Source organism: Bactrocera oleae, chromosome 6 (assembly GCF_042242935.1).
Source record: "Bactrocera oleae isolate idBacOlea1 chromosome 6, idBacOlea1, whole genome shotgun sequence".
NCBI classification, from domain to species: Eukaryota; Metazoa; Arthropoda; class Insecta; order Diptera; family Tephritidae; genus Bactrocera; species Bactrocera oleae.
In genome coordinates, this window is record NC_091540.1 from 43,669,361 (window position 1) to 43,684,613 (window position 15,253).

At 37.2% G+C, this 15,253-nt stretch overlaps 1 protein-coding gene across 16 annotated transcripts in view; it reads right to left on the reverse strand.

The window, feature by feature from the left end:
- Positions 1-15,253, reverse strand: part of Mp (collagen XV/XVIII-type protein multiplexin) — a 416,774-nt gene that overhangs the window by 68,085 nt on the left and 333,436 nt on the right. For all 16 annotated transcript variants that reach the window (XM_070110958.1, XM_036372454.2, XM_036372464.2 and 13 more), the window contains 2 exons: positions 7,974-8,555; positions 6,997-7,074 (listed from right to left, as the gene is read on the reverse strand). In XM_070110958.1, the coding sequence (XP_069967059.1) occupies positions 6,997-7,074; positions 7,974-8,555 (660 nt within the window). The remainder of the gene's footprint in view (positions 1-6,996; positions 7,075-7,973; positions 8,556-15,253) is intronic.

Consider the following 15,253-nt stretch of genomic DNA (forward strand, 5'->3'; position numbering starts at 1 on the left):
TGCCGCTGTTGAGTAATTTGAAACTTTGCTGTGAATTGCCTGTGAATTGCCAAGCGATTCGTTGCGGTTATTATTTTTTGATGAAGTTGTGCGTTTTACTGCCGCCGCTCGGCATCGCATGCTGGCCGAGCGCTTGTCGCTACTAGAGTACAGTATCCTAGCGACGCATTCTTGTTATTTTTGTAGCGTTTGCTTTGTTATTGCCTGAGCATTGCAATTGCTGTGCTTTGTTTTTGTTTTTTATTGTTTTGCTGTCGTTTTTTTTTTGCCTGGCGCTGAGTTATTAAGTGCGTCCATGGGCCATAATGCATATGCGTATACGAGTCGTGCTGGTCCTATGGCTTGTGGGCATTTACGGCCTGTGGGGAAATTGTAGTTTGATTTAAGTGCATTTGCGCGTTGCACAATTCTCAGTGTTTGCAAAAATAAAAAGTGCGCGTGTGTGTATTGCAATCAATATGTATTGTGTGTTGCCTTCCCTAACACATACACACACGTACACTCACGCTTGTGAGCTGCGAAGTTATTGTGAATTTCGCCCGAATTTCGAATTTAAGTGTTGGAAAATTTGAAATAAATTGCAAAGTAAGTTAACCTAATATTATTTGAATATTTAATTGTTGTTTTTGTTTTTATTAGTTCTGTTTTAGTTAGCAGGCTCATCTACTTTATTCATTCTTAATGCTGTTAGTATTTATTTTGTAGATTTGTTGCATTTTAAATGCAATTTCTATTGGTCAAATATTTTCACACATTACTTTTGCCAATATTTATTTGCTGAGAGCATTAAAGGTAGATACATCTTCATAAAGTCAAGAGCAAAATGAACGAAAAATTATGTTAAAAGCTTGCTATAGCGGAAAATATAGTTCAATTATATAAAATTTATATTTGCACTTAAATGTTTTAAAAGCTTTATATGAAAGTATTAGTGCTTTCATCACAGTTGGAGCGAATGACTTTGACTACATTTTGGAGCCAATAAACCTAGTTTTCTTGAAAAAGCAAATTATCTAGTAAATATGGCAGCAATTTTTCTCTCATTTAGCTTCGGTTGGACCTAGCTTCAGAACTCTTTTGGGGCCTCTTCACTTCATAGCTCAAAGTGAATTCTCGAGAAAATGCAAATATTTAGCTTGACAAGGTAGCTGAAGACCCTACATTCATCAAACGTTTATGAATATGATGTCGATACTGCCTTACAGTCTAGCGAATAGCGCTCCAAAAATTAGCCGAAACCGAGAAAACCGAAATTCACCGAAGGCACTTAAGGCCTAGTAGAGGTTTATAACAAGTGTATGGGAAATTATGTAGATTGGCTCAGGAGCCTGTTTTGAAGGCGATATAATATATATAAAAATTTATATTAAAGTACGTGAAAATGTAGTTTTTCTTTGTCAGTGCATGTGATATTTGATCAGAAGGTTAGTAAAAGTTTTCTGCAATATGAATGAGTACCTCGACTGAGTCAAGCTACAGAGCTTTATTAGGTTCCACTAACTTCGTATCACAAGGTATATGCTTGAGGAAATGAAAATAATTCGTAAAACACCTGGCTGTATAACTACAAAACAGTATCGAGCTAAAGCCATACCAATATATTGTAATTATACCCTGAAGAGGGTATATTAAGTGGGGCACGATGTTTGCAATACCCCAAAGGAAACGTCGGATATCCAACAAAGTATATATATAAAGCGTGATGAAATGAGTCGATTTAGCCAAGTCCGTTTGTCCGTCTTTATATACCTGCAATAGTCCCTCAGTTTTTGAGATATCAACTTGAAATTTTGCACACGTCGTTTTCTCTAAAAGAAACTGCTCATTTATCGGAACCGCCGATATCGTACCACTATAGCATATAGCTGCCATACAAACTGACCGATCAAACTCAAGTCCTTGTATGGAAAACTTTTTTAATTGACAAGGTATCTTCGCAAAATTTGGCAGAGATTACTTTTCAAGGAAGCGTTACAATTTCCAAGGAAACTGTTCAGATTATACAAATATAGCATATAGCTGTCTATTATCTAAAATAAAGGGTTTATGAAGGGTATTATAGCTTTGGTGCAGCCGAAGTTAACGTTTTTTCTTGTGCTTAATGATATGCAATTCAACAATTACTATTTGGATTTTTGTTTTTAAATTTCGAAGTCATTGCTGCTATGACGTGTGGTTTTATCAATATTTTGTAATTTTCGATCAAAAGTATTGAGGAATTAATTCTCAACTTGCTTATATATTGATAAAAAATTTTGAATTTTCAACAATGTTAAACCAGATCTTCGTATCCTTTTGCTACTTTTTAACTCGAATACGTCATAAGGATCCCTTATCCCCATCTCTCTCTTATTAGGCATAAATTTTCTATCCTGTCCTAGAATCGTAAAGTTAAAAGTCGGGCAAACTCCCTTAACAATAAAGTGTTTGTTGTGTGTGTGAAGTTTTTGGACTCCTATTGACAAAAATTCATTAAAAGGGGAACTCAAAATTTTTAAGGAATTACCACACAGTGAACAGTAGAGACAGAATGCAGAAGTATTTCCTGGCACAACTTGTAAACACATAACATCAAAGGAATTATATTTAATAACACCTAGCGATCTTTTTCATTTATTGAAACTTAATTTGTCGTTTTTGCTGATGAGGTAGCTTGAAGACAATCATAATTAAATTTTAATATAACTATTTTCATATAATAATATTTCCTAACACCTCCATCAAGAGATGCTGTAAAAGCAAAAATACTCTCCGCTTTTAATTCTGTCATCCAGGTAGGGAAAATCTACACGTAAAGCTGGTATACCAACAAAGCACACCCCTTGTTTATAGCCCTTTCAAGTAGAATATGGAAAGCTTCTTATTGACAAGTATGCACGTAGAAGTGGATTCATACATATCTACATGCAATTACAGCAGCGCACCATTTAGTTTGGTCGCTGACCTGCTTTCAAGCACTTAAATCAAGTTTATACAAACATTAAGTTGATGAATAATAAACTTAGCAACCTGCTGTTAAATACACATAAGACAAAAGTAACTAAGCTAAAGTCGGAATACCTGGCGAATGCTATCTCTAAAATGCACTGTTTTGTGCAGATCAACAAAGGCGAGAACAAAAACAAAAGTAAAAGTAAAACCAAAAGCAAAAATAAGATCAAAAGCAGCGGCAAAAGTCAAAATTGCTAGGACATCAAACGCTGCAGACTAAGAACGCTAGAAACTGAGGCAGGGAAAAGAAGTAGAAGACTTAAAAAGAGTTGAATAGTTTAATAGTTTATAAGCAAATGCAACAATAACAAATACAAGACCAACAAGTTTATTACGGCATTCCCCCTTTTGAATGCCGCGCTCGCTCTCAGCGTTGTCGAACAAAAGCGCACAATGAAGCAATTTTGTCACTGAGACTCAGATATTTAAATGCACAAACGTCACACAAAGCAGTGAAATGCGTCACGAGCGTCTTCTGTGAAACGGTTGTAGCGGGGAGAGTTTTGCATTTGGCGCATGGCGCATGGCGAAAGGTGCGGTCGTGGCTTAGTCGCGTTGAAGGGTTGAGGCGCAAAGTGGAAAACTACTTTAGTTGCTCTAATTAATATGATGTTCTCGCTTGCCGCTCACTGCCGTCACCAGCTCCCTGCTATGAAAGGAGGAGTGTAGATGGAGGTAGCTCTAAATGGGTCGGTATAGTTAAAAGCGCAAAGCGCGCAGACATGCGGTGAGATAAAGGCAGCGAACAGGGGCTGGTGAGCAAAAGCCCTGCTGAATTTGTCTGCGTTGCATACTGCGTCCGAAATCGCCTTTTCGTTTGTGGTTCTCTGCTGCATGGGTTAAATTTCAACGGTGATTCAGTACTCGTATTGTGTATATTATTCGTTGGCGCGAATGTTTAAACGTAATAATCATTTGTGATAATTATAGTAAGTATTGTATACAAAATATTATTAGAAGTAGATTTGGTTATTAAAATTTTTACAGACCAATATTGAAGAACTTAAGGCATGAAAGCTCAAAAACTCTCAACTATGGTTTTCACGTGAGTTTGTTAGGTGCTGGTCAATGATAATAACTTGTGCGGCCGTGCAAACATTCTGGCTCAGAGAGGAATGGAAAATACTTTTGAAATAATTTGTTTTGGGAGTTCTAGCTAGACACTGTTCAGTTGGCTTAGGTACAGGCGATGATGCTAAACATTTTGCCGAACGCAAGTAGCCAAAGTTTCATGAAGAAGGGCCACAGTACAGTTTTCGCCAGTCTGAGGTTGAAACAATTTCAATATACTTTCGGTGAATTTTTGGAATTGCTATTAGCCACCTTAAAAACTTTGTAATGCCCTCAAAAATGCTTCGTCCAAACATTAAGGTATTTTAGTCTATCTAGCAAATGGGCTTGAACGCACCAGCTGTCCTAAAGGAATCTCTCCTGAAATTTTAATTATACCGATTACCCTCGTCCCGCCCAACCGACGTGAGAGGCACAATCCATTGATAGCCGAGTCATGAAAGGCAAGTGAGTCTTTAAGCTTCGATATCTTACACTGCTCAGCTATTTAAATTTACGTTATAATAAATTTCTACGATTTTTTTTCTATTAGAAATCAATACAACTTTCTTATGTTAAAAAGTGAGTCAAATAAGGCAAATCTGCAGAAATTAGAATCAAAACCATGACATGCGGACAATGCGGCAAAAAGTTTAGTTTGGTTAAAATTTTTATCTACAATTTTAGCCGTAAGGTTCTAAGCTGCTTCGATAAGTGAGACGGGATGATACATTTAACTTCAGTCAAAAGAAAAGAAATCTAAAACTGTTCCATTCAGGATTTTCTTTTTTATGTCAAGCAGTTCCCTTCGACTACTAAGTGTACTTATCCATAGATTGGGAAGTTTTAAGCGACCAGTGTAAAGACCATCGAAAATGCCCTAAGGCGAAAAGTAAAAATTGCATTTGAACGGGCTTTAACTTGTCAAAATGAATTTGGTAAGGAGGATCAGCCTCGTAACCGTAACTGATCTACTCTAGTAGTAATTTGAAGAGGAATCAATCAACAGGTTCCTCAATAAATGGTGCTAGACATCAGCGTGCTGTTTTCTGAAAATTAATTTTATTAAAAAATGTAATTATTTTAAACAATGTAAAAGTCGTACAAACAATATAGGTTGCTGCTTTAGCAATTGGTTGCATTAATACAATCTATTGGTCTAGTATATAATTTTTGGTTATGCACAGGTCATAAGATCCCTAACAAGTATTGGGGTTTCGCTCTAACAAACGAGCATTTTCATCCTTTTATTCTATTTCTTTATTTTTCTTTAAATAATGTGGCGTAAATTTCTATTGAAATTTGTTCTTTAAGATCTTCAAATCATAAAGAAGAGTAATATTTTCAAAACTTTTATAATCAAATCCACAAAAACGAGCTGTGTACTACGTTAGTATTATTTTCCTATGGCTGTTTAAGTATTATTATACACCACAAATAACTTGACACATACAGACTTTTTACGTACTTATTTCATACGAATATCCGAATATACGAAAATTAGGTGAATAATTTTGTCTCTCTGTCTGTCTATGAGGTTTATTATATATAAATTATATTATTGCGTTGGGGGAATTTTATTTGAAAGAGCCAATTTTTTTATTTTCATTTGGGCTTAAGTGCCGCTCAACGCTTTGTCGATCAATGAATTCTGCACCGTTGTGCTTTGAGGCGACACCCCTTGTATTAGCGGTGAAATTAGCTCGTGTGATGCTAACAGTAGTCTATATATATGGGCCGAATTTCGTGGAATAATTCTCATTACAATTCGCCATACTTATATACTCGTTTGGTTGCAATAAACTCCTTAGTGCAGTAAAAATAGGGAGTGAACCTGCAACTTTCGAAAATGTGCGCTGATGTCACCAAACTCATGCACCGCAGTGCTGTCGCAGCTGCCAGCTGCCCGCCTGCAACATTTTATTTGCTACCAAAAAAAAAAAATGTACCCGTGGACTCGTTGGTTTGCTCAGAGTGGGGCGGACTGATATCCGCAGTATTTTAGGCATTCACTGTAAGTATGTAAGCGCAATGGGTTTGGCTGCATTCATTGGGGTCAACATTAGCGCCAAAGTCATTTCTTAAGTTTGCTTCCATCGCACACTTTTGGTTATTTTGCTTATGGTTGTGTGGCTGTTGGCGCTCCCTTGCTGGCTCTTCGTCATTTTTGAAGCTTTGTAGCCTCTCTCTACTACAGCGCGGTTGTTTATATTGCAAAATTTTGTTTACGGCTAAAGTTTCACTCACATAAATGGATGGTGAGAATTTTCCTTTGTTTTTGCTTTTATTGTATGCATACTTTTCTGCTTTAAGTGCTAACCCTAATTGCATAAATTAAGTCACAAAGTAGTTGATGATTGCATTGGCTTGGAAAATGGTGATTTTGTTGGCAGGTATGCTTCTTTGTATGTTTGAAAAAAGTATTATGGTAAGAGTTAAGTTGTTAATAGCTTCTCTAAAATCATTAGAGGAAAATATCAGAAGTTTTCTGCAAAAGAGTTTTTGTGGACGTCAAAAATGGTTCCTAAGGAGTTATGTCCACTTGCGAATCTCGAAAAATCGATTTTTTTATTTGCATGTACTCGTATGTATATCGAATGTACATATATTTCAAATGAGTCTCCGAAAATTTTAAGTCGATTCGCCAAATAGCTGCACCGATCAGCTTGAAACTTTCACATGTATTTATTAGATATATTAGTGGTATAATAAATGAACGAACTAGTTTTTTAATACAATAATAATTTTGATTTTTAAGCCGCTCTTAAAATTAATTTTTTTAATAAAAAGCAAATTTTTTTCGAACTCATTCTTTTTCATTTTGTAGAAAATTAGTATTTTTGCGTCGATCATCATCTGTTGTTATATTAGAATTATTTGTTTTTTGAATATGAGATATTATGCTCTACGATCCAGCTCTACTAATTATATTTTCTTATAATTCAATATACTTACTCCTTCACGTCCGCCAGTTTCGCCCTTCTGTCCTTTGATACCTGAATCACCTTTGGGGCCAGGTAGCCCGGGTCGACCCTGAAATCAAGAATTTTTTATAAATTTATTTTAAGTATTTAACATCATTATAATTATCCTTAAGTTAATCAAAAATTAAATCACTAGAAAATCACTTGCTTTAATTTGGATTCAGGTGAGTGCTTACGACCCATTTACTTTGCGAATTTATCGCCAACATTTGAAACGTGTCAACAAAGTGAATAAACCGTTTTACAAGTTCCGATACAAATTGCCGCAAATTGTTCTATTTTTGACTGAAATAAATGCAAATGCTGGCAAGAAACTTCAAACAAAGTTGCAAAAGCTCTCAAAAGCAGAATAAACGGTTGTGGATTTACAGTGGCGAAGTTCGTGCAAGATATGCGCAGCGTAAGGTCAAAACGATACGGCGTCGCAAAAGCGAAAGCCAAATGTAAAGAGAAATAAATGCAGCAGCTGCAAAGGAAATTTTGAATTGGAGCAGTGTATAACTGTGCCACCGAATCGCATAAAAGTGCTTTGGCGAATAAAAGTGTGGCTGCAATTGTTCTGGCATTCGCCGTCTCCTCACTTTCAGAATTGCGACTGCCTGGACTTAATGTGGCAGCGAAACTGAGAACACACTGCACTACTTTGAGTATATTCAAAGCACTTTAGTTAAATATGAAAGGCGAAGTAATATTATGCACCCTATCGGTTGTTTGAATGCAAATTTGCCACGTGCTACAGGGCGGATGAGCAACATTTTTGCGCTTTGTTTGCTTTTAATTCGTAGCTTGGTGTTTATTGTTGAGGTTTCTAGGGTAAAGAGCGAAGAGCAATGCTACTTTAATATGAAAGCTTTGCACTCAATCGAAACTCTATTATTGGCATATCGTTTTCGAAACCTACATGATGAGCGTAAATAAAATTGCTTGTGTTTTTTAATTTTAACTTACCGAATGTCCAATATCGCCCATTGGACCAGGTTTGCCCGGCGGTCCGATCGATCCAGCTTGGCCCGGTTTGCCGCGTCGTCCACGCATACCCTTCTCTCCTTTCTCCCCCTTGGTGCCGTTCATAGCCATGCCTTCGTAGCCGCCAGCGAAAAAGGCCTGCCCTGGCGGGCCTTCGGGTCCGCGATCGCCTTTCGGGCCGCTCAGGCCCCGCACACCTTTTTCGCCCTTCTCACCTTTGGAGCCAGGCAGGCCGGTCAAACCGTTCGACCCAGCTGGACCAGGCTCGCCGTTCAAACCGGGTGGCCCCTCATAGCCCTGCGGCCCGCGTGTACCCGGCGGTCCAGGTGGACCCGCTGGACATTGACATTGTCCACCCGCCGCGCTGCTCGATGTGCCATTCAACGAATTGTCTGCATAAATAACTTCACCTGGTGGACCGGGTGGTCCGATGGGGCCCAATTCACCGGGCAGACCACGATCACCTTTGAGGCCAGGTGCGCCGGGTGCTCCAGCCATACCCGGCACACCGGGTTGGCCTGGTTCACCCTTTTGCCCAGTACCGCCATGTACGCCCGCATGGCCCTGGAAGCAGAAAATCGTAAATGTGTTATTTCTCATATTATTACATAATTAATAAGTGAGCTCGATTTAATTATAATGTTATGCAAAATGATAGTTTAATTGCGTGCTTAGTATCACAACAAATAAAAATGGACTTCCACAAATTGATGGCAACATAAAAACAACACAGCTGTAACTCGCACATACTAACTAATCCGCCTAACACTAATGCAAATCGATGCTTTTGAAATGTGTTATTGTGATCACTTAACTTACCGCACACACACGCACGCACACGCACATTCATTCATAATGCAACAAAAACACACGCACTTGACCCTACATTTCAGCGTTAGAATAGCCACAATCGCGCATGCATCCCTGCTCCCGCGCCCGCTGCCGATGTGCGTAACTTGCGCTGTAACCTAATTTTCAAATTCAATTTTCCACTTGCTTAAATCAAATCATCCCAAACACGCCGCTTCGGCCAGGATATAACACAAATAAATTTATGCTCAAATTGCAGGGGCACGGCGAGTGACGAGCGGCGTGCTCGAACGCCAAAGAAAGGCATACATTTTTTCCAGCAATAAAAATTTTCAACAACCGCGGACATTCACATGAAAAAATCACACGCACTCGGGTACACGTACTGCCGATGTGCTGAAATCTGCATATATGCGCACACCAACAGCCAAGCGAAGCACTTAGAGCGCTGACTGCTGATTGTGGTAGTCATGGATGAGGTGGTGTGGGGCAGTATAGCACATAACAGCCAAGCGTCATGATTCAAAATGAGTTGCCATAAATCCGCACATGCTCTTGGCAACTCATTTATATGCACATTCACATACACACACACACACATTTGCGTTGGCATGTTGGCGTGCACACAAAGAGTATGTACAAAGGTGTACGCGTATGTGTGGTTGTGCATACGAAGGTAGTCGAATCTCGTCAGCTATGCATCACTCCATCCATCCCATGATCCGTTTACCAAGTTGAAAGCTTGTTTGGCTTGTTTTACGCCGCTTGTAACTGTGGTTGATTTGCTCACCACACCGCCGCATGAATCTACCTACGACTACAACAAGAACAACACCAATAAAATAGTGCATACATATGCCGCTTTTTAACTCACATTTTATCTCTCTTATACTCTCACATATATGGTACATATGTACCATCGACCCGTCGACCTACCGACATTGACATCGTCGCTTGCCTCGCTGATTTTGAAGGCTTCAGCGCCTAATGAATTATTAATAAACCACATAACGAACACAGCAGTTCTGCCCGGCGCTGAAGTTGCGCTTTCGCCGCTAAGCACCTCAATGTGAGCGCGTAGCAAGTGTGCCATTTACCTTCACGCACACACATACACGTATACAACCGCCAGCTTTTGCTGTACACAAATAAGCGTCGATCATATCAATATTTGTATTTAACGCCATTTTATGCGCATCACTCATTTTTATAGGTTGCAAGCATTTTACCCAACGCAATGACTCAGGTGCGCGCTCATTTACTAAAGCAGTGCTGTTGTGTTGTGGGGGTTGGGGAGGCAGGTCATATTGAATGAATTGTAAGCCTCAGATATTTAATATGAATATCTAAAGGGTTTGAGATGAAATTGCGTTTGTTAATAATTTCATAAGGCTCAAGGGGTGTGTTGTATTTAAGCGGCAGTGAAAAAATTATAAAAAAAGTGAAAAAATAATATCCTTTTATAATGTTTATTATTAATTTTTAAAGCTGTAATTGCAAAAAAATTGAGTTATAGAAAACAATACTTTATTGCAAGGTTTCGTGAAATTGTTGGAGAATGTTAATAAGAGTTATGGGTTTGTGTTGGATGTGTAATGAAAATAAAGGTGTCATAAATAAATAGTTGAAGGATTTATGATATCTTGCCAAAAATCCTTTTGGTTTACTGTCTTTACTCCTCTATATCGAAGTCAGTCTGTGAAATACTTTTATAATTGTTGGAGCCACGACTAGAAACAATCAAGGAAGCTAACTAGATTGGATTAAATGGCACAGGATGCTATGCAATATGACCTTTGGTGTATTGTGCTTACCGCTCACTCAAACTACCTTATGTAATACAAGCGTGGTAATTACGGATGACTTTATTGCGTATTCCTCCGAATAAGGAAGAGCTGCTCCGATACCTCGACCAACTCTCCGACTATTAATACCGAATATAATACCTTTATTTTAAGCAGACGGTATACACCGCTACAATCTAATAGTTTTTATCTCTCGGTAACTTTCCAGAAAAACTTTCTGGCGATGTACAGACAATTGTAACCAGTGCCTATATCGTTTTATCTTTCTTCCTTTCGAAACTCTACCTTAATGCACAGAGTGCCAGCGAAACTACCGGCATAGTGACGGCCTCTTTCCTAGACATTGGTCAGTTATCTAATTCTCCTCAATACCATTGTGTTCAGAGATACTTACTAAATTTTCATGATTAGTAGTTTCTCGGGTACTCTATACTTTTTTTAAATTATTTATAACGTTTTTGCATTTTATCATGATAAAACACTTGTAAATATTAGGTCAAGTAGAAAGTTCGTTCGGTTTTTATCTAAGAGATGGCGTTATTGTCCATAGTACTAGTGTTACGTGTCGCATTATGTCATACTTTTTCGATTGATTTACTCAGTTCGTTGTGAGCGTACGTCAAAGATGGACACCAACAAAGAGAAAATTCGCTATATTTTACAATTTTTCTTACATCAAAGCGAAAAAGCAGCAAAGCTGAAAACATTAATTTAGTTTATGGGCCTGATACTGTAAACGAACGTGTAGCTCAAAAGTGATTTGCTACCAAGTGATTACCATCTTTTCCTGTCCATGGCGAACGCGCTTAATGGTGAGAAGTTGGCCTCAAGAGAGGCCTGTGAAAATTGGCTCTGCAAGTTTTTTGGCAATAGGGACGCAGTCTTCTACGAGGGGGGTATAATGAAGTTGGCATCTCGTTGCCAACAAGTTTACGAACAAAACGGCGCATATTTGACTTAAATCGGACAAATGTACACAAAGTTATCATTTTTTGAAAAATCAATAAAAAACCGAATGAACTTTTTACTTTACCTAATATTATTTCAAAACCAAAATTTTGTTAAGCCAACTCAACAGCATCGATTTCAAAAGCATTTAAATTACTTATCAAATAATAGACTTGGCAATACGCACACTTTCCTAATATTTTTTAATTAATTTCTTAGAGTAAACCAAAACGAATTTGCTATGGCAGTTTATTTTTAAATTTATACTTATTTGCATAACGCCCACTGAGAACCACTTGAGATACATATATTTAACATGAGAAATGATTTAAGTTGAGTGTGAAAATAACGAGTTCCGGGTCGATAAGTAGGAGATGTTTTGTATCGATATTTTCTAACAACACACTCACAGATAAAGAGATAAAGATCTATACTTAGGTTTGTGAATATTTATGACATCTAAGTGGGTATCAGGATAGCTTAAGGAGCATCTAGTGTAACATTTATAACATACCACATTAAAAAGATATCTCAAATAGATAGTTGCAGACTTCTAAAATGTATTCGCTCAGTTTAATCAGATCCATTAGCTTACAGTTAAACCCGTTTTTCTTAAAACTATATTTTTAGAATGTGCTTTGGCAAATGATGCGACTACTATTAACTTTTTCTACTTGTTATTTTAATATTTTTCCAAGAAAGTATCAATTTTTTAATCTGTTCGAAAATTTGGCGGGAAAAAACGACCAAAATTTTAAATTAAATTTGTTTTTTTTTTAAAACGCCATTTTGTCAATATTTTTTTCCACCGCTAATCATTATGCAGACAATATTTGCTACTAGAGAATTTATTTTATAAGGTTTCATCCATGAAGTAGCCTGGAATCACTGCAGCAGTGGAGAACCTGACATTATAGGGGTGGTCAATAAATGCTCCTTTAAACAATTTTAGACTAATCGATCATGTTAAATGTTAGAGACTAAGATTGTCAAATTTTTTGTACTACTCACTGTTAGTCCATAAAAAAGCTTAGACTGACAACAGTGAAAAGAATTAAGAAGATTAATAAAATCATCAGATATTGAAAATAAAACCAGCTTCGGCAGTAAACAGAACACCGATCGCCAAAGAATGGTTGTATGGGAGACGATGGGGAGGGGTTCTACAACTAAAATACTACAAAATCGTTATTTCAGAAAGGTTTAAAATACCTATACTACTTTAAGTCTTTAGCTAAAACTGTGTTAAATGAGGGTAAATATGAGTACTTAATCACTAGAGTGATTAAAACTACAATAATGACTAGCAATGAGCTAATGATAACAATGATGAATTGCGTTTCAAAAATTAAATGTGTGTCATTTCCATTTGGAAATATTTTTGTTACAAATACTCAACATTACAACTAACTAACGCCACTGATTACCACATAAGGCGCTCAATCGATTAACAGATTATTTATATTTATGTATTCTAATGATGCTACATACCGCTTTTTCTAATTTTAAACCACAACAAGTGCTTTCATGTGTTTGCTCTATATTCACCGTTATTTAGTCATGCTGAAATCACAAAAGAAACGCGAGTGAATTGCCACTTAAACACAATATAAATTTACACAGCTTCTGCTCATAGTTATAAAATAAATATCACTCAGCGTCACCGCGTGGGGAATAGAATCGCAAAATAAAAAGGGAGCAATTTGTGTATTGCAATGATGGAGTTTTAAGTATCGAAAATATATATATATAATACAGGGAAACAAACACAATGAAATACTCGAACAATACAAAAAAATAAAAAATCGTAAGGGCGACGCAGCGAATCGAGTTTGAATTGCTTTGAAAGTGGCACAGAAAAAGTTTACGAGCGCGAAGCGAAGTGTTGGAAGTGATGAACGAGTGTATTTGGCAAGAGGAGCACTCGCGATGTGGTGTGACCCCAAAGAGCTATAAAAACTGCAAACTTTTTTCCACCATTCGACACACAAGCGCTTAAATAGAAATAAATACACACGAAGACTGACACAAATCATAACAAATGATTGGCGAAAAGGGTGAACTAAAGAAAAAATTACCACAAAAAAAGCAGAAGCAATAATAAACCATAAATCGTTTTTAATGGCAAAGCCAGGAGTTAAACAATGGCAAGCAGTGCGATGATTGACAGCGGAAAGCGCAACGAGTGAGCATAGTGACGTAAATCTCTGGGTGTGGTGGTGTGGAGAAGCTTTGTAAATGTAGCTACGCTTTGATTTTTATTTGCTTAAGTCAGTTGATAAAAATTTATGACAAACTGATATTCCAGCGGCCAGTACTTAAAAGCAAATGTGTGAGGGGCAAAGGATAGTTTAGATTTGCTAACTCTGGCAAATGGACGAGTGATGAGAAATTATGGCTTTCATAGACAAATTGCAAACGTTTGTACGATTTTTTGTTTTTAGATGGAGGCTTTACAAATAATAGAAAGTCCAATTAAGAGCGATACAGAAAAAAAAATTGTTAAAACTCTACTTAAAACAAAAAGTACATTGGGACAAAAAAGTTTCCGGAAATTGTCATTTAAACTTCACGCGCTGAATATTTTTCAGCACTTTTATTTTTGTTAAGTTGGTAATACTGTCCTTAAAATGCCAAAAATAAACGTGATCTGTCAACCAGTTTGTTTGCAGCAGCTGTGGAAATCAGTCGAGCTCAGTAGTGTTTTGCGATTTTTACAATGGAAAAAAATATTGAACAAAGAATTTGCATCAAATTTTGTGTTTTTAACCAAATTTCGTGTGCGGAATCATTGCGCATGTTAGAAAAGGCTTATCGTGCAGCTATCCTATCGAAAACCCAAGTCTACGACTGGTTCAAAGCTTTTAAAGCTGGTCGAGAAACCGTCGAAGACATGCCTCGTTCCGGTCGTCCTTCGACGTCTGGTACTGACTATAACATTAAAAAAATTAAAGGAAAACGGGCTCGAAAAGCGTCATGCGTCAAGTGTTAGAAAAATATCACGTAAGCTAAACATCGGCCGTGAAGCAGCTCGTGTGATTTTGAACAATAATTTGGGCATGCGACGCGTCAATGCACGGCTTGTTCCAAAAGAGGTGAATTTTTTGCAAAAAGACTATCGTGTGCCACGATTTTAAGACCAAAAACTATCTTATCATTTCGTGGATCCCGTTTCGACTCTATTGAGACCGTAAAAGAAAATTCGCAAAGGGAAGTGAAGGCGATCACGGATAGCGTCTACAAGGTATGTTTCGATGATTGGAAAAAGAGGTGGCATATGTGTATCGCGAAATAAGGAGTATATTTAGAAGGCGACTAAATAAATATTGATTAAGAATAAACATTTTTCGTTTTATTTACAATTTTCGGAAACTTTATGGCTACTTTTTGTTATGTATAATGTTGTTCAAGAGATAGTAACAGCAGAATAAATGTACATAGCACAATTAAAACTTTCCTGGATATATCGTATATTTTGAATTTCATGAGGAGTATGAAAAGAAATGAATATATTTCAACATTTACATTTTCAAACAGCCTAAATGGTGGCAACCGCTTTCCGAAAATGAGAAAAATTAAAATTTTATCGGATCAAATTTGACCCGGACTGGCATTTTTTATTTTTTAAGACAAATCTTTATTATCGTCTTTAAAATAGGTTTTTCTTGAGCCAAGACAAGCATGACAACGCTTAGTCCA